The 21,145-nt window shown below is 45.9% G+C and overlaps 1 protein-coding gene across 1 annotated transcript in view; it reads left to right on the top strand.

Annotated features, from left to right (window-relative positions):
* LOC106581537 (1,4-alpha-glucan-branching enzyme) overlaps nucleotides 1-21,145 on the top strand; it is a 323,607-nt gene that overhangs the window by 33,808 nt on the left and 268,654 nt on the right. Inside the window, exon 2 of the mRNA XM_045704110.2 lies at nucleotides 3,955-4,124. Within this exon, the coding sequence (XP_045560066.1) occupies nucleotides 3,955-4,124 (170 nt within the window). The remainder of the gene's footprint in view (nucleotides 1-3,954; nucleotides 4,125-21,145) is intronic.

Genomic DNA, 21,145 nt, shown 5'->3' with positions numbered 1-21,145 from the left:
ACTGCCCTAAATGGAGGCTAGCTATAGATGGGTAGACTGCCCTAAATGGAGGCTAGCTATAGCTGGGTAGACTGCCCTAAATGGAGGCTAGCTATAGATGGGTAGACTGCCCTAAAATGGAGGCTAGCTATAGCTGGGTAGACTGCCCTAAATGGAGGCTAGCTATAGCTGGGTAGACTGCCCTGAAATGGAGGCTAGCTATAGATGGGTAGACCGCCCTGAAATGGAGGCTAGCTATAGATGGGTAGACTGCCCTGAAATGGAGGCTAGCTATAGCTGGGTAGACTGCCCTGAAATGGAGGCTAGCTATAGCTGGGTAGACTGCCCTGAATATCTGAATAGAGCCTGTTAACATCCTTGTTGCACACCTTTTCTCAACACGTATCGTTTGTGTCAAAAATTGCACCCAATAATCACCATCATAAAAAGTAAAGATGCTTTAATAGAACATTTACTGAAGTAAAAGTCACCCAGGAAATTACTACTTGAGTAAAAGTATTTGGTTTAAAATATATTTAACTATCAAAAGTAAAAGTATAAATCATTTCAAATTCCTTATATTAAGCAAACTAGATGGCACCATTTTCTTGTTTTAAAAATAAATAAAATGATTTACGGAAAGCCAGGGGCACAGTCCAACACGTAATTTACAACAAAGTATTTCTGTTTAGTGAGTCCTCCAGATCAGAGGCAGTAGGGATGACCAGGGATGTTCTCTGTTTAGTGAGTCCTCCAGATCAGAGACAGTAGGGATGACCAGGGATGTTCTCTGTTTAGTGAGTCCTCCAGATCAGAGGCAGTAGGGATGACCAGGGATGTTCTCTGTTTAGTGAGTCCTCCAGATCAGAGACAGTAGGGATGACCAGGGATGTTCTCTGTTTAGTGAGTCCTCCAGATCAGAGGCAGTAGGGATGACCAGGGATGTTCTCTGTTTAGTGAGTCCTCCAGATCAGAGGCAGTAGGGATGACCAGGGATGTTCTCTGTTTAGTGAGTCCTCCAGATCAGAGACAGTAGGGATGACCAGGGATGTTCTCTGTTTAGTGAGTCCTCCAGATCAGAGGCAGTAGGGATGACCAGGGATGTTCTCTGTTTAGTGAGTCCTCCAGATCAGAGGCAGTAGGGATGACCAGGGATGTTCTCTGTTTAGTGAGTCCTCCAGATCAGAGGCAGTAGGGATGACCAGGGATGTTCTCTGTTTAGTGAGTCCTCCAGATCAGAGACAGTAGGGATGACCAGGGATGTTCTCTGTTTAGTGAGTCCTCCAGATCAGAGGCAGTAGGGATGACCAGGGATGTTCTCTGTTTAGTGAGTCCTCCAGATCAGAGGCAGTAGGGATGACCAGGGATGTTCTCTGTTTAGTGAGTCCTCCAGATCAGAGGCAGTAGGGATGACCAGGGATGTTCTCTGTTTAGTGAGTCCTCCAGATCAGAGGCAGTAGGGATGACCAGGGATGTTCTCTGTTTAGTGAGTCCTCCAGATCAGAGGCAGTAGGGATGACCAGGGATGTTCTCTGTTTAGTGAGTTCTCCAGATCAGAGGTACCTTTGATAAGTGTGTGAATTTGACTATTTTACAAGGTGTCAAGTGTTCCACTGGAATGCTGTCCCATGTTGACTCCAATGCTTCCCACAGTTGTCAAGTTGGCGTTCAAAGGCACATAAATATTTTGTCTTGTTCATTCACCGTCTGAATGGCACACATACACAATCCATGTCTCAATTGTCTCAAGGCTTAAAAATCCTTTAACCTGTCTCCTCCGCTTCATCTACACTGATTGTAGTGGATTTAACAAGTGACATCAATAAGGGATCATAGTTTTCAGCTGGTCAGTCTATTTCATGGAAAGAGCAGGCGTTCTTAATGTTTTGTCCTCTCACAGCATATTGCACGACTTTTGACCAGAGCCCAAAACCATACAATGTGGGATGCAACCATAGACTGATCAACACATCTCCTATAGTCTTGGGAAGCCTGAACACATCTCCTATAGTCGTGGGAAGCCTGAACACTGATCAACACATCTCCTATAGTCTTGGGAAGCCTGAACACTGATCAACACATCTCCTATAGTCTTGGGAATCCTGAACACTGATCAACACATCTCCTATAGTCTTGGGAAGCCTGAACACATCTCCTATAGTCGTGGGAAGCCTGAACACTGATCAACACATCTCCTATAGTCTTGGGAAGCCTGAACACATCTCCTATAGTCTTGGGAAGCCTGAACACTGATCAACACATCTCCTATAGTCTTGGGAAGCCTGAACACTGATCAACACATCTCCTATAGTCTTGGGAAGCCTGAACACATCTCCTATAGTCGTGGGAAGCCTGAACACTGATCAACACATCTCCTATAGTCTTGGGAAGCCTGAACACATCTCCTATAGTCTTGGGAAGCCTGAACACTGATCAACACATCTCCTGTAGTCGTGGGAAGCCTGAACACTGATCAACACATCTCCTATAGTCTTGGGAAGCCTGAACACTTCTCCTATAGTCTTGGGAAGCCTGAACACTGATCAACACATCTCCTATAGTCTTGGGAAGCCTGAACACTGATCAACACATCTCCTGTAGTCGTGGGAAGCCTGAACACTGATCAACACATCTCCTATAGTCTTGGGAAGCCTGAACACTTCTCCTATAGTCTTGGGAAGCCTGAACACTGATCAACACATCTCCTATAGTCTTGGGAAGCCTGAACACTGATCAACACATCTCCTATAGTCTTGGGAAGCCTGAACACTGATCAACACATCTCTAGTATTTTAGGTGTTGGCCTGAGTGAATTAATATTGCATCCTATTTACTGTTATTGACAATGCTGATTCTATCCATGATTTAGTCAAGGGGAGTTGGGATCTCTCCCAGTTCCTTCTCTGTTATTAACTACACTGTCTGTCTGTCTGTCTGTCTGTCTGTCTGTCTGTCTGTCTGTCTGTCTGTCTGTCTGTCTGTCTGTCTGTCTGTCTGTCTGTCTGTCTGTCTGTCTGTCTGTCTGTCTGTCTGTCTGTCTGTCTGTCTGTCTGTCTGTCTGTCTGTCTGTCTGTCTGTCTGTCTGTCTGTCTGTCTGTCTGTCTGTCTGTCTGTCTGTCTGTCTGTCTGTCTGTCTGTCTGTCTGTCTGTCTGTCTGTCTGTCTGTCTGTCTGTCTGTCTGTCTGTCTGTCTGTCTGTCTGTCTGTCTGTCTGTCTGTCTGTCTGTCTGTCTGTCTGTCTGTCTGTCTGTCTGTCTGTCTGTCTGTCTGTCTGTCTGTCTGTCTGTCTGTCTGTCTGTCTGTCTGTCTGTCTGTCTGTCTGTCTGTCTGTCTGTCTGTCTGTCTGTCTGTCTGTCTGTCTGTCTGTCTGTCTGTCTGTGTCTCTCTCTCTGTGTCGGTCTGTCTGTGTGTGTCTCTCTCTCTGTGTCGGTCTGTCTGTGTGTGTCTCTCTCTCTGTGTCGGTCTGTCTGTCTGTGTCTCTCTCTCTGTGTCGGTCTGTCTGTCTGTGTCTCTCTCTCTGTGTCGGTCTGTCTGTCTGTCTGTGTCTCTCTCTCTGTGTCGGTCTGTCTGTCTGTCTGTGTCTCTCTCTCTGTGTCGGTCTGTCTGTCTGTCTGTGTCTCTCTGTGTCTCTCTGTGTCGGTCTGTATGTCTGTCTCTGTCTCTCTGTGTCTCTCTGTGTCGGTCTGTATGTCTGTCTCTGTCTCTCTGTGTCGGTCTATGTCTGTCTCTGTCTCTCTCTGTGTCTCTCTCTGTGTCGGTCTGTCTGTCTCTGTCTCTCTCTCTGTCTGTCTGTCTGTCTGTCTGTCTGTCTGTCTGTCTGTCTGTCTGTCTGTCTGTCTGTCTGTCTGTGTCTGTCTGTCTCTCTCTCTTGTGCTCACTCTCTTGCGCTCTCTCTCTGTGTCGGTCTGTCTGTCTGTCTGTCTCTTTGTGTTGGTCTGTGTGTCTCTCTCTCTCTCTCTCTGTGCCTGTCTCTCAGGTATGGGCTGTTTGAGAAGCGTCTGTTGCTCCTGGAGGAGGCAGAAGGAGGCTTTGATCAGTTCACTAGAAGCTACAGGACCTTTGGCGTGAACCGCATGGCTGACAACACACTGGTGTTGAGGGAGTGGGCCCCAGCCGCGGAGGCCCTGTTCCTTACTGGAGACTTCAGTGAGTACTGTAGCAGACACACACACTCACACACACACACACACACACACACCCGAGAAACACACACCGAGAAACACACGCGTAGGCAAGAATGCAGGCAGGCTTCTCCGTCGGTAGCTGTGTGTAGGAACGGAGGATAATGACCCACTCCAGCTGCATCACATCAGTCGGTAGAAACCGGTATCTCCTGAGGAACTCAATAGCTGTTATAATGCAGTTATTACACACAGATCTGTTCCCCTTTAACTTGTAATGCTGTTATTACACACAGATCTGTTCCCTTTAACTTGTAATGCTGTTATTACACACAGATCTGTTCCCCTTTAACTTGTAATGCTGTTATTACACACAGATCTGTTCCCCTTTAACCTGTAATGCTGTTATTACACACAGATCTGTTCCCCTTTAACTTGTAATGCTGTTATTACACACAGATCTGTTCCCCTTTAACTTGTAATGCTGTTATTACACACAGATCTGTTCCCCTTTAACCTGTAATGCTGTTATTACACACAGATCTGTTCCCCTTTAACTTGTAATGCTGTTATTACACACAGATCTGTTCCCCTTTAACCTGTAATGCTGTTATTACACACAGATCTGTTCCCCTTTAACTTGTAATGCTGTTATTACACACAGATCTGTTCCCCTTTAACTTGTAATGCTGTTATTACACACAGATCTGTTCCCCTTAACTTGTAATGCTGTTATTACACACAGATCTGTTCCCTTTAACTTGTAATGCTGTTATTACACACAGATCTGTTCCCTTTAACTTGTAATGCTGTTATTACACACAGATCTGTTCCCTTTAACTTGTAATGCTGTTATTACACACAGATCTGTTCCCCTTTAACTTGTAATGCTGTTATTACACACAGATCTGTTCCCCTTTAACTTGTAATGCTGTTATTACACACAGATCTGTTCCCCTTTAACTTGTAATGCTGTTATTACACACAGATCTGTTCCCCTTAACTTGTAATGCTGTTATTACACACAGATCTGTTCCCCTTTAACCTGTAATGCTGTTATTACACACAGATCTGTTCCCCTTTAACTTGTAATGCTGTTATTACACACAGATCTGTTCCCCTTTAACTTGTAATGCTGTTATTACACACAGATCTGTTCCCCTTTAACTTGTAATGCTGTTATTACACACAGATCTGTTCCCTTTAACTTGTAATGCTGTTATTACACACAGATCTGTTCCCCTTTAACCTGTAATGCTGTTATTACACACAGATCTGTTCCCCTTTAACTTGTAATGCTGTTATTACACACAGATCTGTTCCCCTTTAACTTGTAATGCTGTTATTACACACAGATCTGTTCCCCTTTAACCTGTAATGCTGTTATTACACACAGATCTGTTCCCCTTTAACTTGTAATGCTGTTATTACACACAGATCTGTTCCCCTTTAACTTGTAATGCTGTTTGTATATAATTGGAGGTTTGACCTCATCTGTCCTAACTGTAGTTTGGATTTTAACTTTATTGATACCCTTGGAGTTGGTGTTTTTAGTAAATAGTGAAAACAAAGGCTCCGGAGTGTTTTCCTGAAGGGCTTTTTGCTATTTTCAAAACACACACACACACACACACACACACACAGACACACGACACAGACACACAAATCATGATTGGTGCAGCCTTTGTTCTGTTAGAAGAACTCTCTGAGCTCTCTTCCCTTTGGCCTCAACTTTGAAGGTAGACCGATACAGAATGGTCTGGTTATCATGTTGCATACTTAGGCCCTGAAAAAAGGAGTTGATTCATTGATGAGCAGCTCAAGCAGAGGTTGACCCTTGGTTCTAGAAAACACCTGGAGAAAATCCAGGTTACAGAGTACCTGTTCAGCTGAACCCACCACGCCCTCTTCCTCAAGTCATCTTTCCTTGATTCCTCACATCCTCTCTCCTCACCTCCTTCTCAAAACCCATTGGAGAAGAAGTTATGAGGAGGGAAGGGACCTTGGACCTTTCATACTGTTCAGAAGGATGCAAGGAATCACAGAAAGACCAATAGAGAGTGCAGGCTCACAGGGCTCTGGTCTAAAGTAGTGCACCATGTAGGGAATAGGGTGCCATAGGGCTCTGGTCTAAAGTAGTGCACCATGTAGGGAATAGGGTGCCATAGGGCTCTGGTCTAAAGTAGTGCACCATGTAGGGAATAGGGTGCCATAGGGCTCTGGTCTAAAGTAGTGCACTATATAGGGAATAGGGTGCCATAGGGCTCTGGTCTAAAGTAGTGCACTATATAGGGAATAGGGTGCCATAGGGCTCTGGTCTAAAGTAGTGCACTATATATAGGGAATAGGGTGCCATAGGCCTCTGGTCTAAAGTAGTGCACTATATATAGGGAATAGGGTCCTATAGGGCTCTGGTCTAAAGTAGTGCACTATATATATATAGGGAATAGGGTGCCATAGGGCTCTGGTCTAAAGTAGTGCACTATATATAGGGAATAGGGTGCCATAGGGCTCTGGTCTAAAGTAGTGCACTATATATAGGGAATAGGGTGCCATAGGGCTCTGGTCTAAAGTAGTGCACTATATAGGGAATAGGATGCCATAGGCCTCTGGTCTAAAGTAGTGCACTATATATAGGGAATAGGGTGCCATAGGGCTCTGGTCTAAAGTAGTGCACTATATAGGGAATAGGATGCCATTTCCTTTCTATATCTTCATTAGGAGTTTTCATTTATTCCTTCTTCTGCCCAACTAATGAATGACCATTAGATAATTACATTACATCTCATTAGAAATGACTAGTTTGTTTTGTAGATTTCCTTGTTTTGTTAATGGACAGAATTACACATCCAAAATAATCAAGAAAGCTAATATTCATGTTTTTAAATTGTGTGGCCCAATGAAATCACTTAATGAGGCAATTAAGAGACGTTTTAATGAGTTGTTGAGGAGCAAAGCATCACGTGAACAGAGTGCAGTAGGCAGGCAGGACACACACTGCTTTTACACTGCTGCTGTTCTGTCCCACTGCTGCTGCTGTTCTGTCCCACTGCTGCTGTTCTGTCCCACTGCTGCTGTTCTGTCCCACTGCTGCTGTTCTGTCCCACTGCTGCTGTTCTGTCCCACTGCTGCTGTTCTGTCCTGCTGTTGTTCTGTCCCACTGCTGCTGTTCTGTCCCACTGCTGCTGTTCTGTCCCACTGCTGCTGCTGTTCTGTCCCACTGCTGCTGTTCTGTCCCACTGCTGCTGTTCTGTCCCACTGCTGCTGTTCTGTCCCACTGCTGCTGTTCTGTCCCACTGCTGCTGTTCTGTCCCACTGCTGCTGTTCTGTCCCACTGCTGCTGTTCTGTCCCACTGCTGCTGTTCTGTCTCACTGCTGCTGTTCTGTCTCACTGCTGCTGTTCTGTCCCACTGCTGCTGCTGTTCTGTCCCACTGCTGCTGTTCTGTCCCACTGCTGCTGTTCTGTCCCACTGCTGCTGCTGTTCTGTCTCACTGCTGCTGTTCTGTCCCACTGCTGCTGTTCTGTCCCACTGCTGCTGTTCTGTCCCACTGCTGCTGTTCTGTCCCACTGCTGCTGTTCTGTCCCACTGCTGCTGTTCTGTCTCACTGCTGCTGTTCTGTCCCACTGCTGCTGTTCTGTCCCACTGCTGCTGTTCTGTCCCACTGCTGCTGCTGTTCTGTCCCACTGCTGCTGTTCTGTCCCACTGCTGCTGTTCTGTCCCACTGCTGCTGCTGTTCTGTCCCACTGCTGCTGTTCTGTCCCACTGCTGCTGTTCTGTCCCACTGCTGCTGTTCTGTCCCACTGCTGCTGTTGTTCTGTCCCACTGCTGCTGTTCTGTCCCACTGCTGCTGTTCTGTCCCACTGCTGCTGTTCTGTCCCACTGCTGCTGTTCTGTCCCACTGCTGCTGCTGTTCTGTCCCACTGCTGCTGTTCTGTCCTGCTGCTGTTCTGTCCCACTGCTGCTGTTCTGTCCCACTGCTGCTGTTCTGTCCCACTGCTGCTGTTCTGTCCCACTGCTGCTGTTCTGTCCCACTGCTGCTGTTCTGTCCCACTGCTGCTGTTCTGTCTCACTGCTACTGTTCTGTCCCACTGCTGCTGTTCTGTCCCACTGCTGCTGTTCTGTCCCACTGCTGCTGTTCTGTCCCACTGCTGCTGTTCTGTCCCACTGCTGCTGTTCTGTCCCACTGCTGCTGTTCTGTCCCACTGCTGCTGCTGTTCTGTCCCACTGCTACTGTTCTGTCCTGCTGCTGTTCTGTCTCACTGCTGCTGTTCTGTCCCACTGCTGCTGTTCTGTCCCACTGCTGTTGTTCTGTCCCACTGCTGCTGTTCTGTCCCACTGCTGCTGTTCTGTCCCACTGCTGCTGTTCTGTCCCACTGCTGCTGTTCTGTCCCACTGCTGTTGTTCTGTCCCACTGCTGCTGCTGTTCTGTCCCACTGCTGCTGTTCTGTCCCACTGCTGCTGTTCTGTCCCACTGCTGCTGTTCTGTCCCACTGCTGCTGTTCTGTCCCACTGCTGCTGTTCTGTCCCACTGCTGCTGTTCTGTCCCACTGCTGCTGTTCTGTCCCACTGCTGCTGCTGTTCTGTCCCACTGCTGCTGTTCTGTCCCACTGCTGCTGCTGTTCTGTCTCACTGCTGCTGTTCTGTCCCACTGCTGCTGTTCTGTCCCACTGCTGCTGTTCTGTCCCACTGCTGCTGTTCTGTCCCACTGCTGCTGTTCTGTCTCACTGCTACTGTTCTGTCCCACTGCTGCTGTTCTGTCCCACTGCTGCTGTTCTGTCCCACTGCTGCTGTTCTGTCCTGCTGCTGCTGTTCTGTCCCACTGCTGCTGTTCTGTCCCACTGCTGCTGTTCTGTCCCACTGCTGCTGTTCTGTCCCACTGCTGCTGTTCTGTCCCACTGCTGCTGTGTCTGTCCCACTGCTCCAAACAAAGTTGTTGTTCAAATGGCACCCTATTCACTGGGTTCTGGTTAAAAGTAGTGCACTATGTAGGGAATAGTGTGCCATTCAGGATGTGTTCTTCACCAAACAGACAAGCTGCAGAACAACACATCCTGTGTGCCGATGGCACCCTATTCCCTTTACAGTGCACTATACCGACGCTATATAGGGCAGGGCTCTCTGACGCTATATAGGGCAGGGCTCTCTGACGCTATATAGGGCAGGGCTCTCTGACGCTATATAGGGCAGGGCTCTCTGACGCTATATAGGGCAGGGCTCTCTGACGCTATATAGGGCAGGGCTCTCTGACGCTACATAGGGCAGGGCTCTCTGACGCTATATAGGGCAGGGCTCTCTGACGCTATATAGGGCAGGGCTCTCTGACGCTATATAGGGCAGGGCTCTCTGACGCTACATAGGGCAGGGCTCTCTGACGCTACATAGGGCAGGGCTCTCTGACGCTATATAGGGCAGGGCTCTCTGACGCTATATAGGGCAGGGCTCTCTGACGCTATATAGGGCAGGGCTCTCTGACGCTATATTGGGCAGGGCTCTCTGACGCTACATAGGGCAGGGCTCTCTGACGCTATATAGGGCAGGGCTCTCTGACGCTATATAGGGCAGGGCTCTCTGACGCTATATAGGGCAGGGCTCTCTGACGCTATATTGGGCAGGGCTCTCTGACGCTATATAGGGCAGGGCTCTCCGACCCTGTTCCTGGAGACCCTCCTGTAACTTACAGGACGGTATCTCTCCAGGAACAGGGTTGGAGTTAAAACCTACAGGAGGTTATCTCTCCAGGAACAGGGTTGGAGAGCCCTGATGTAGGGAATAGAATTCCATTTGGAAGGCAGCCACAGTTCCCCCCCCCCACAGTATTCATTCTGTTTACTAGAGCCCAGGTCCAATCCAATGTTTATTGTCGTCCCCCCCCATAGATTTTTCTTCCAGTTCCTTCCTCCATCCCTCCGTTCTGTCTTTCCCTCTCTTTCCCTCTCTCTATTCGTCTGTTAATTATTCAGCAAATAACGTGGGCTGTAGCTCAGGCTCAATATTCATTTCTGGCAGAGATTACATTCTGACACACGCGTACAAACGTCTACACACACACACACACACACACACACACACACACACACACACACACACACACAGAAAGAGAGCGATTACATTTTGACATGGCTCCGTCAAATTATTTGATTTCAATTTCACAGCTGATATGGAAAAAGCCCAGAATCCCCGGTCATGAATATGGCACTGGTTTGATACATAATATGTACATCCTGCTTCCTAAATGGCATCCTATTCCTGTACATACAAATACAGGAACCACATGGGCCCTGGTCAATAGAAGTGCACTAAATAGGCAGTAGGGTGGCATTTTGGATGCACCCGCAGGGTTTTATACAGAGTTCTTCATGCAAAGGGAAATAAAGTATTATTGTTGCCTGGGGCGTCTACAGCAGTGGTTCTTCATCCTGGTCCTTCATCACCGCCTGGTATGGAAACTGCTCTGGATCCGACCGTATGGCGCTACGGAGGGTAGTGCGTACGACCCAGTACATCGCTGGAGCCAAGCTTCCCACCATCCAGGACCTAATATACTAAGCGGGGTCAGAGGAAGTCCCCAAAAAATAGTCAGACTCCAGTCAACCAAGTCATAGACTGTTCTCTCTGCTACCACACGGCAAGTGGTTCCGGATCGCCAAGTCTAGGTCCAAAAGGCTCCTTAACAGCTTCTACCCCCAAGCAACAAGACTGCTGAACAATTAATCAAATAGCCACCCGGACTATTTACATAGACCTGACCCCACCACCTATTGTAGACTGCTGCTATTCTGTTTATCATCTATGTATAGTCACCTTACCCCTACCGACATGAACACTACCGGTCAAAAGTTTTTTACAACACCTACTCATTCAAGGGTTTTTCTTATTTTATTTTTTACCATTTTCTACATGGTAAAATTAATAGTGAAGACATCAAAACTATGAAATAACACATATGGAATCATGTAGTAACCAAAAAAGTGTTAAGCACATCCAAATATATTTCAGATTCTTCTTTTTAAAATGATTTTCTGAGAATATAATTTGTATCAGGTGTTTAATCCAGTACCAAGATTAAACCCTAGTCTAGAGTATAGTGCCCTTGAGAAAGCTACTTAACACTCATTTACTCCAGAGGTGCTGTACTACACTGGCTGACCCTGTAAAACAACACATTATACTGCACCTATCATACTACTATGACTGACCCTGTACAGCAACACCTATCATACTACTATGGCTGACCCTGGACAACAACACCTATCATACTACTATGTCTGACCCTGTAAAACAACACCTATCATACTACTATGGCTGACCCTGTACAACAACACCTATCATACTACTATGGCTGACCCTGTACAACAACACCTATCATACTACTATGGCTGACCCTGTACAACAACACCTATCATACTACTATGGCTGACCCTGTACAACAACACCTATCATACTACTATGGCTGACCCTGTACAACAACACCTATCATACTACTATGGCTGACCCTGTACAACAACACCTATCATACTACTATGGCTGACACTGTATAACAACACCTATCATACTACTATGGCTGACCCTGAATAACAACACCTATCATACTACTATGGCTGACCCTGTACAACAACACCTATCATACTACTGTGGCTGACCCTGTACAACAACACCTATCATACTACTGTGGCTGACCCTGTACAACAACACCTATCATACTACTGTGGCTGACCCTGTACAACAACACCTATCATACTACTATGGCTGACCCTGTACAACAACACCTATCATACTACTATGGCTGACCCTGTAAAACAACACCTATCATACTACTATGGCTGACCCTGTAAAACAACACCTATCATACTACTATGGCTGACCCTGTACAACAACACCTATCATACTACTGTGGCTGACCCTGTACAACAACACCTATCATACTACTGTGGCTGACCCTGTACAACAACACCTATCATACTACTATGGCTGACCCTGTATAACAACACCTATCATACTACTATGGCTGACCCTGTACAACAACACCTATCATACTACTATGGCTGACCCTGTACAACAACACCTATCATACTACTATGGCTGACCCTCTGAAACAACACCTATCATACTACTATGGCTGACCCTGTACAACAACACCTATCATACTACTATGGCTGACCCTGTAAAACAACACCTATCATACTACTGTGGCTGACCCTGTACAACAACACATTATACTGCACCTATCATACTACTATGGCTGACCCTGTACAACAACACCTATCATACTACTATGGCTGACCCTGTACAACAACACCTATCATACTACTATGGCTGACCCTGTAAAACAACACCTATTATACTACTATGGCTGACCCTGTACAACAACACCTATCATACTACTATGGCTGACCCTGTACAACAACACCTATCATACTACTATGGCTGACCCTGTACAACAACACCTATCATACTACTATGGCTGACCCTGTAAAACAACACCTATCATACTACTGTGGCTGACCCTGTACAACAACACCTATCATACTACTATGGCTGACCCTGTAAAACGACACCTATCATACTACTGTGGCTGACCCTGTACAACAACACCTATCATACTACTATGGCTGACCCTGGACAACAACACCTATCATACTACTATGTCTGACCCTGTAAAACAACACCTATCATACTACTATGGCTGACCCTGTACAACAACACCTATCATACTACTATGGCTGACCCTGTACAACAACACCTATCATACTACTATGGCTGACCCTGTACAACAACACCTATCATACTACTATGGCTGACCCTGTACAACAACACCTATCATACTACTATGGCTGACCCTGTACAACAACACCTATCATACTACTTCGGCTGACCCTGTACAACAACACCTATCATACTACTATGGCTGACACTGTATAACAACACCTATCATACTACTATGGCTGACCCTGAATAACAACACCTATCATACTACTATGGCTGACCCTGTACAACAACACCTATCATACTACTGTGGCTGACCCTGTACAACAACACCTATCATACTACTGTGGCTGACCCTGTACAACAACACCTATCATACTACTGTGGCTGACCCTGTACAACAACACCTATCATACTACTATGGCTGACCCTGTACAACAACACCTATCATACTACTATGGCTGACCCTGTAAAACAACACCTATCATACTACTATGGCTGACCCTGTAAAACAACACCTATCATACTACTATGGCTGACCCTGTAAAACAACACCTATCATACTACTATGGCTGACCCTGTACAACAACACCTATCATACTACTGTGGCTGACCCTGTACAACAACACCTATCATACTACTATGGCTGACCCTGTATAACAACACCTATCATACTACTATGGCTGACCCTGTACAACAACACCTATCATACTACTATGGCTGACCCTGTACAACAACACCTATCATACTACTATGGCTGACCCTCTGAAACAACACCTATCATACTACTATGGCTGACCCTGTACAACAACACCTATCATACTACTATGGCTGACCCTGTAAAACAACACCTATCATACTACTGTGGCTGACCCTGTACAACAACACATTATACTGCACCTATCATACTACTATGGCTGACCCTGTACAACAACACCTATTATACTACTATGGCTGACCCTGTAAAACAACACCTATCATACTACTGTGGCTGACCCTGTACAACAACACATTATACTGCACCTATCATACTACTATGGCTGACCCTGTAAAACGACACCTATCATACTACTGTGGCTGACCCTGTACAACAACACCTATCATACTACTATGGCTGACCCTGTACAACAACACCTATCATACTACTATGTCTGACCCTGTACAACAACACCTATCATACTACTATGGCTGACCCTGTACAACAACACATATCATACTACTATGGCTGACCCTGTACAACAACACATATCATACTACTATGGCTGACCCTGTACGACAACACCTATCATACTACTATGGCTGACCCTGTACAACAACACCTATCATACTACTGTGGCTGACCCTGTACAACAACACATATCATACTACTATGGCTGACCCTGTACAACAACACATATCATACTACTATGGCTGACCCTGTACAACAACACCTATCATACTACTATGGCTGACCCTGTAAAACAACACCTATCATACTAGTATGGCTGACCCTGTACAACAACACCTATCATACTACTATGGCTGACCCTGTAAAACAACACCTATCATACTACTATGGCTGACCCTCTGAAACAACACCTATCATACTACTGTGACTGACCCTGTAAAACAACACCTATCATACTACTGTGGCTGACCCTGTACAACAACACCTATCATACTACTATGGCTGACCCTGTAAAACAACACATTATACTGCACCTATCATACTACTATGGCTGACCCTGTAAAACAACACCTATCATACTACTATGGCTGACCCTGTACAACAACACCTATCATACTACTATGGCTGACCCTGTAAAACAACACCTATCATACTACTATGACTGACCCTGTACAACAACACCTATCATACTACTGTGGCTGACCCTGTAAAACAACACCTATCATACTACTATGGCTGACCCTGTAAAACAACACATTATACTGCACCTATCATACTACTATGTCTGACCCTGTAAAACAACACCTATCATACTACTATGGCTGACCCTGTACAACAACACCTATCATATTACTATGGCTGACCCTGTACAACAACACCTATCATACTACTATGGCTGACCCTGTAAAACAACACATATCATACTACTATGGCTGACCCTGTATAACAACACCTATCATACTACTATGGCTGACCCTGTACAGCAACACCTATCATACTACTATGGCTGACCCTGTACAACAACACCTATCATACTACTATGGCTGACCCTGTACAACCCCCCCGGCGACCCGACAACCCCTATCATACTACTATGGCTGCCCTGACCCCTCCCGGCTGACCCGACACAACACCTATCATACTACTATGGCTGACCCGTCCCCCCCGGCTGACCCGAAACAACACCTATCAACTACTAGGCTGCCCTGCCCCCCCCGCTGACCCTGTACAACAACACCTATCATACTACGGCGACCGTGACCCCTATCCCGGGCTGACCCTGTACAACAACACCTATCATACTACTATGGCTGCCCTGACCCCCTCCCGTCGACCCGACAACAACACCTATCATACTACTATGCGCCCTGACCCCCCCCGGCTGCCGTGAAAACAACACCTATCATACTACTGTGGCTGACCCTGTACAACAACACCTATCATACTACTGTGGCTGACCCTGTAAAACAACACCTATCATACTACTATGGCTGACCCTGTACAACAACACCTATCATACTACTATGGCTGACCGTGTAAAACAACACCTATCATACTACTGTGGCTGACCCTGTACAACAACACCTATCATACTACTGTGGCTGACCCTGTAAAACAACACCTATCATACTACTATGGCTGACCCTGTACAACAACACCTATCATACTACTGTGGCTGACCCTGTACAACAACACCTATCATACTACTGTGGCTGACCCTGTACAACAACACCTATCATACTACTATGGCTGACCCTGTACAACAACACCTATCATACTACTATGGCTGACCCTGTACAACAACACCTATCATACTACTATGGCTGACCGTGTAAAACAACACCTATCATACTACTGTGGCTGACCCTGTACAACAACACCTATCATACTACTGTGGCTGACCCTGTAAAACAACACCTATCATACTACTATGGCTGACCCTGTACAACAACACCTATCATACTACTGTGGCTGACCCTGTACAACAACACCTATCATACTACTATGGCTGACCCTGTACAACAACACCTATCATACTACTATGGCTGACCGTGTAAAACAACACCTATCATACTACTGTGGCTGACCCTGTACAACAACACCTATCATACTACTGTGGCTGACCCTGTAAAACAACACCTATCATACTACTATGGCTGACCCTGTACAACAACACCTATCATACTACTGTGGCTGACCCTGTACAACAACACCTATCATACTACTATGGCTGACCCTGTACAACAACACAGGAAGCAGGCCTGCTTCTTTACGTCAGTGGAGTTACCATTAACCTCAGAAATAGGGTGCCTTTTGGGATGTAGGCTCTGGCTCTCTACCGCTCTGGCTCGCTACCGGTCAGGCTCTGGCTCTCTACCGGTCAGGCTCTGGCTCTCTACCGGTCAGGCTCTGGCTCTCTACCGGTCAGGCTCTGGCTCCCTACCGGTCAGGCTCTGGCTCTCTACCGGTCAGGCTCTGGCTCTCTACCGGTCAGGCTCTGGCTCTCTACCGGTCAGGCTCTGGCTCTCTACCGGTCAGGCTCTGGCTCTCTACCGGTCAGGCTCTGGCTCCCTACCGGTCAGGCTCTGGCTCTCTGCCGGTCAGGCTCTGGCTCTCCCATCAGAATAGACCCACTGGTATCAGAACGTCTCCTCTGTTACGGAGTAGACCCACTGGTATCAGAACGCCTCCCCCGTTACGGAGTAGACCCACTGGTATCAGAACGCCTCCCCCGTTACGGAGTAGACCCACTGGTATCAGAATCCCCGTTACGGAGTAGACCCACTGGTATCAGAACCCCCGTTACGGAGTAGACCCACTGGTATCAGAACCCCCGTTACGGAGTAGACCCACTGGTATCAGAATCCCCGTTACGGAGTAGACCCACTGGTATCAGAACGCCTCCCCCGTTACGGAGTAGACCCACTGGTATCAGAATCCCCGTTACGGAGTAGACCCACTGGTATCAGAACCCCCGTTACGGAGTAGACCCACTGGTATCAGAACCCCCGTTACGGAGTAGACCCACTGGTATCAGAACCCCCGTTACGGAGTAGACCCACCCAGAAATAATTCCAAAATGTTTTGTGTTTTTTACATTGTATGACACACTGGAGTTCAATGCTTTCTTCTGATTTAGAATAGGAGTGGTATAGCCAGCACATTGGATGTTAGACAGTGCTGTCATGTACCATGTGGCCACACACACTCTCACACGCACACACGCACACACACACACACACACACACACACACACACACACACACACACACACACACACACACACACACACACACACACACACACACACACACACACGGAGGGAGGGAGGGAGCAGGTTTTAATGAGGGCCAGGAGTGAAGTCATATTTTTGTTATTTTTTTACCAGGAGCTTTGCTATAGATCATTTTCCCTCCAGGTCTACGCCATGCATAGGGAGAGGGCAGCCATGCAGGCCATGCAGAGGGAGAGGGCAGCCATGCAGGCCATGCAGAGGGAGAGGGCAGCCATGCAGGCCATGCAGAGGGAGAGGGCAGCCATGCAGGCCATGCAGAGGGAGAGGGCAGCCATGCAGGCCATGCAGAGGGAGAGGGCAGCCATGCAGGCCATGCAGAGGGAGAGGGCAGCCATGCAGGCCATGCAGAGGGAGAGAGGGCAGCCATGCAGGCCATGCAGAGGGAGAGGGCAGCCATGCAGGCCATGCAGAGGGAGAGGGCAGCCATGCAGGCCATGCAGAGGGGAGAGGGCAGCCATGCAGGCCATGCAGAGGGAGAGGGGATGGAGAGAGAACAAGGGAAAGGAAACAAAAAGAAAATATTCTTTAGAAAGCGGAAAGAAGCTTCAGAGAATGTATGAGAAAGAGAGAGGGATTAGAAAGCGGAAAGAAGCTTCAGAGAATGTATGAGAAAGAGAGAGGGATTAGAAAGCAGAAAGAAGCTTCAGAGAATGTATGAGAAAGAGAGAGGGATTAGAAAGCGGAAAGAAGCTTCAGAGAATGTATGAGAAAGAGAGAGGGATTAGAAAGCAGAAAGAAGCTTCAGAGAATGTATGAGAAAGAGAGAGGGATTAGAAAGCGGAAAGAAGCTTCAGAGAATGTATGAGAAAGAGAGAGGGATTAGAAAGCAGAAAGAAGCTTCAGAGAATGTATGAGAAAGAGAGAGGGATTAGAAAGCGGAAAGAAGCTTCAGAGAATGTATGAGAAAGAGAGAGGGATTAGAAAGCGGAAAGAAGCTTCAGAGAATGTATGAGAAAGAGAGAGGGATTAGAAAGCGGAAAGAAGCTTCAGAGAATGTATGAGAAAGAGAGAGGGATTAGAAAGCAGAAAGAAGCTTCAGAGAATGTATGAGAAAGAGAGAGGGATTAGAAAGCGGAAAGAAGCTTCAGAGAATGTATGAGAAAGAGAGAGGGATTAGAAAGCGGAAAGAAGCTTCAGAGAATGTATGAGAAAGAGAGAGGGATTAGAAAGCGGAAAGAAGCTTCAGAGAATGTATGAGAAAGAGAGAGGGATTAGAAAGCGGAAAGAAGCTTCAGAGAATGTATGAGAAAGAGAGAGGGATTAGAAAGCGGAAAGAAGCTTCAGAGAATGTATGAGAAAGAGAGAGGGATTAGAAAGCAGAAAGAAGCTTCAGAGAATGTATGAGAAAGAGAGAGGGATTAGAAAGCAGAAAGAAGCTTCAGAGAATGTATGAGAAAGAGAGAGGGATTAGAAAGCAGAAAGAAGCTTCAGAGAATGTATGAGAAAGAGAGAGGGATTAGAAAGCGGAAAGAAGCTTCAGAGAATGTATGAGAAAGAGAGAGGGATTAGAAAGCGGAAAGAAGCTTCAGAGAATGTATGAGAAAGAGAGAGGGATTAGAAAGCGGAAAGAAGCTTCAGAGAATGTATGAGAAAGAGAGAGGGATTAGAAAGCGGAAAGAAGCTTCAGAGAATGTATGAGAAAGAGAGAGGGATTAGAAAGCGGAAAGAAGCTTCAGAGAATGTATGAGAAAGAGAGAGGGATTAGAAAGCGGAAAGAAGCTTCAGAGAATGTATGAGAAAGAGAGAGGGATTAGAAAGCAGAAAGAAGCTTCAGAGAATGTATGAGAAAGAGAGAGGGATTAGAAAGCGGAAAGAAGCTTCAGAGAATGTATGAGAAAGAGAGAGGGATTAGAAAGCAGAAAGAAGCTTCAGAGAATGTATGAGAAAGAGAGAGGGATTAGAAAGCAGAAAGAAGCTTCAGAGAATGTATGAGAAAGAGAGAGGGATTAGAAAGCAGAAAGAAGCTTCAGAGAATGTATGAGAAAGAGAGAGGGATTAGAAAGCAGAAAGAAGCTTCAGAGAATGTATGAGAAAGAGAGAGGGATTAGAAAGCAGAAAGAAGCTTCAGAGAATGTATGAGAAAGAGAGAGGGATTAGAAAGCAGAAAGAAGCTTCAGAGAATGTATGAGAAAGAGAGAGGGATTAGAAAGCAGAAAGAAGCTTCAGAGAATGTATGAGAAAGAGAGAGGGATTAGAAAGCAGAAAGAAGCTTCAGAGAATGTATGAGAAAGAGAGAGGGATTAGAAAGCAGAAAGAAGCTTCAGAGAATGTATGAGAAAGAGAGAGGGATTAGAAAGCAGAAAGAAGCTTCAGAGAATGTATGAGAAAGAGAGAGGGATTAGAAAGCGGAAAGAAGCTTCAGAGAATGTATGAGAAAGAGAGAGGGATTAGAAAGCGGAAAGAAGCTTCAGAGAATGTATGAGAAAGAGAGAGGGATTAGAAAGCAGAAAGAAGCTTCAGAGAATGTATGAGAAAGAGAGAGGGATTAGAAAGCAGAAAGAAGCTTCAGAGAATGTATGAGAAAGAGAGAGGGATTAGAAAGCAGAAAGAAGCTTCAGAGAATGTATGAGAAAGAGAGAGGGATTAGAAAGCAGAAAGAAGCTTCAGAGAATGTATGAGAAAGAGAGAGGGATTAGAAAGCAGAAAGAAGCTTCAGAGAATGTATGAGAAAGAGAGAGGGATTAGAAAGCGGAAAGAAGCTTCAGAGAATGTATGAGAAAGAGAGAGGGATTAGAAAGCAGAAAGAAGCTTCAGAGAATGTATGAGAAAGAGAGAGGGATTAGAAAGCAGAAAGAAGCTTCAGAGAATGTATGAGAAAGAGAGAGGGATTAGAAAGCGGAAAGAAGCTTCAGAGAATGTATGAGAAAGAGAGAGGGATTAGAAAGCGGAAAGAAGCTTCAGAGAATGTATGAGAAAGAGAGAGGGATTAGAAAGCAGAAAGAAGCTTCAGAGAATGTATGAGAAAGAGAGAGGGATTAGAAAGCGGAAAGAAGCTTCAGAGAATGTATGAGAAAGAGAGAGGGATTAGAAAGCGGAAAGAAGCTTCAGAGAATGTATGAGAAAGAGAGAGGGATTAGAAAGCAGAAAGAAGCTTCAGAGAATGTATGAGAAAGAGAGAGGGATTAGAAAGCAGAAAGAAGCTTCAGAGAATGTATGAGAAAGAGAGAGGGATTAGAAAGCAGAAAGAAGCTTCAGAGAATGTATGAGAAAGAGAGAGGGATTAGAAAGCAGAAAGAAGCTTCAGAGAATGTATGAGAAAGAGAGAGGGATTAGAAAGCAGAAAGAAGCTTCAGAGAATGTATGAGAAAGAGAGAGGGATTAGAAAGCGGAAAGAAGCTTCAGAGAATGTATGAGAAAGAGAGAGGGATTAGAAAGCGGAAAGAAGCTTCAGAGAATGTATGAGAAAGAGAGAGGGATTAGAAAGCGGAAAGAAGCTTCAGAGAATGTATGAGAAAGAGAGAGGGATTAGAAAGCGGAAAGAAGCTTCAGAGAATGTATGAGAAAGAGAGAGGGATTAGAAAGCGGAAAGAAGCTTCAGAGAATGTATGAGAAAGAGAGAGGGATTAGAAAGCGGAAAGAAGCTTCAGAGAATGTATGAGAAAGAGAGAGGGATTAGAAAGCGGAAAGAAGCTTCAGAGAATGTATGAGAAAGAGAGAGGGATTAGAAAGCGGAAAGAAGCTTCAGAGAATGTATGAGAAAGAGAGAGGGATTAGAAAGCGGAAAGAAGCTTCAGAGAATGTATGAGAAAGAGAGAGGGATTAGAAAGCGGAAAGAAGCTTCAGAGAATGTATGAGAAAGAGAGAGGGATTAGAAAGCGGAAAGAAGCTTCAGAGAATGTATGAGAAAGAGAGAGGGATTAGAAAGCAGAAAGAAGCTT

This window comes from Salmo salar, chromosome 20 (genome assembly GCF_965601325.2).
Source record: "Salmo salar chromosome 20, fSalSal1, whole genome shotgun sequence".
In the NCBI taxonomy this organism is placed as follows: domain Eukaryota; kingdom Metazoa; phylum Chordata; class Actinopteri; order Salmoniformes; family Salmonidae; genus Salmo; species Salmo salar.
The sequence above is the reverse complement of the archived record's forward strand: the minus strand, read 5'-3'. Positions and strand labels throughout refer to the sequence as shown.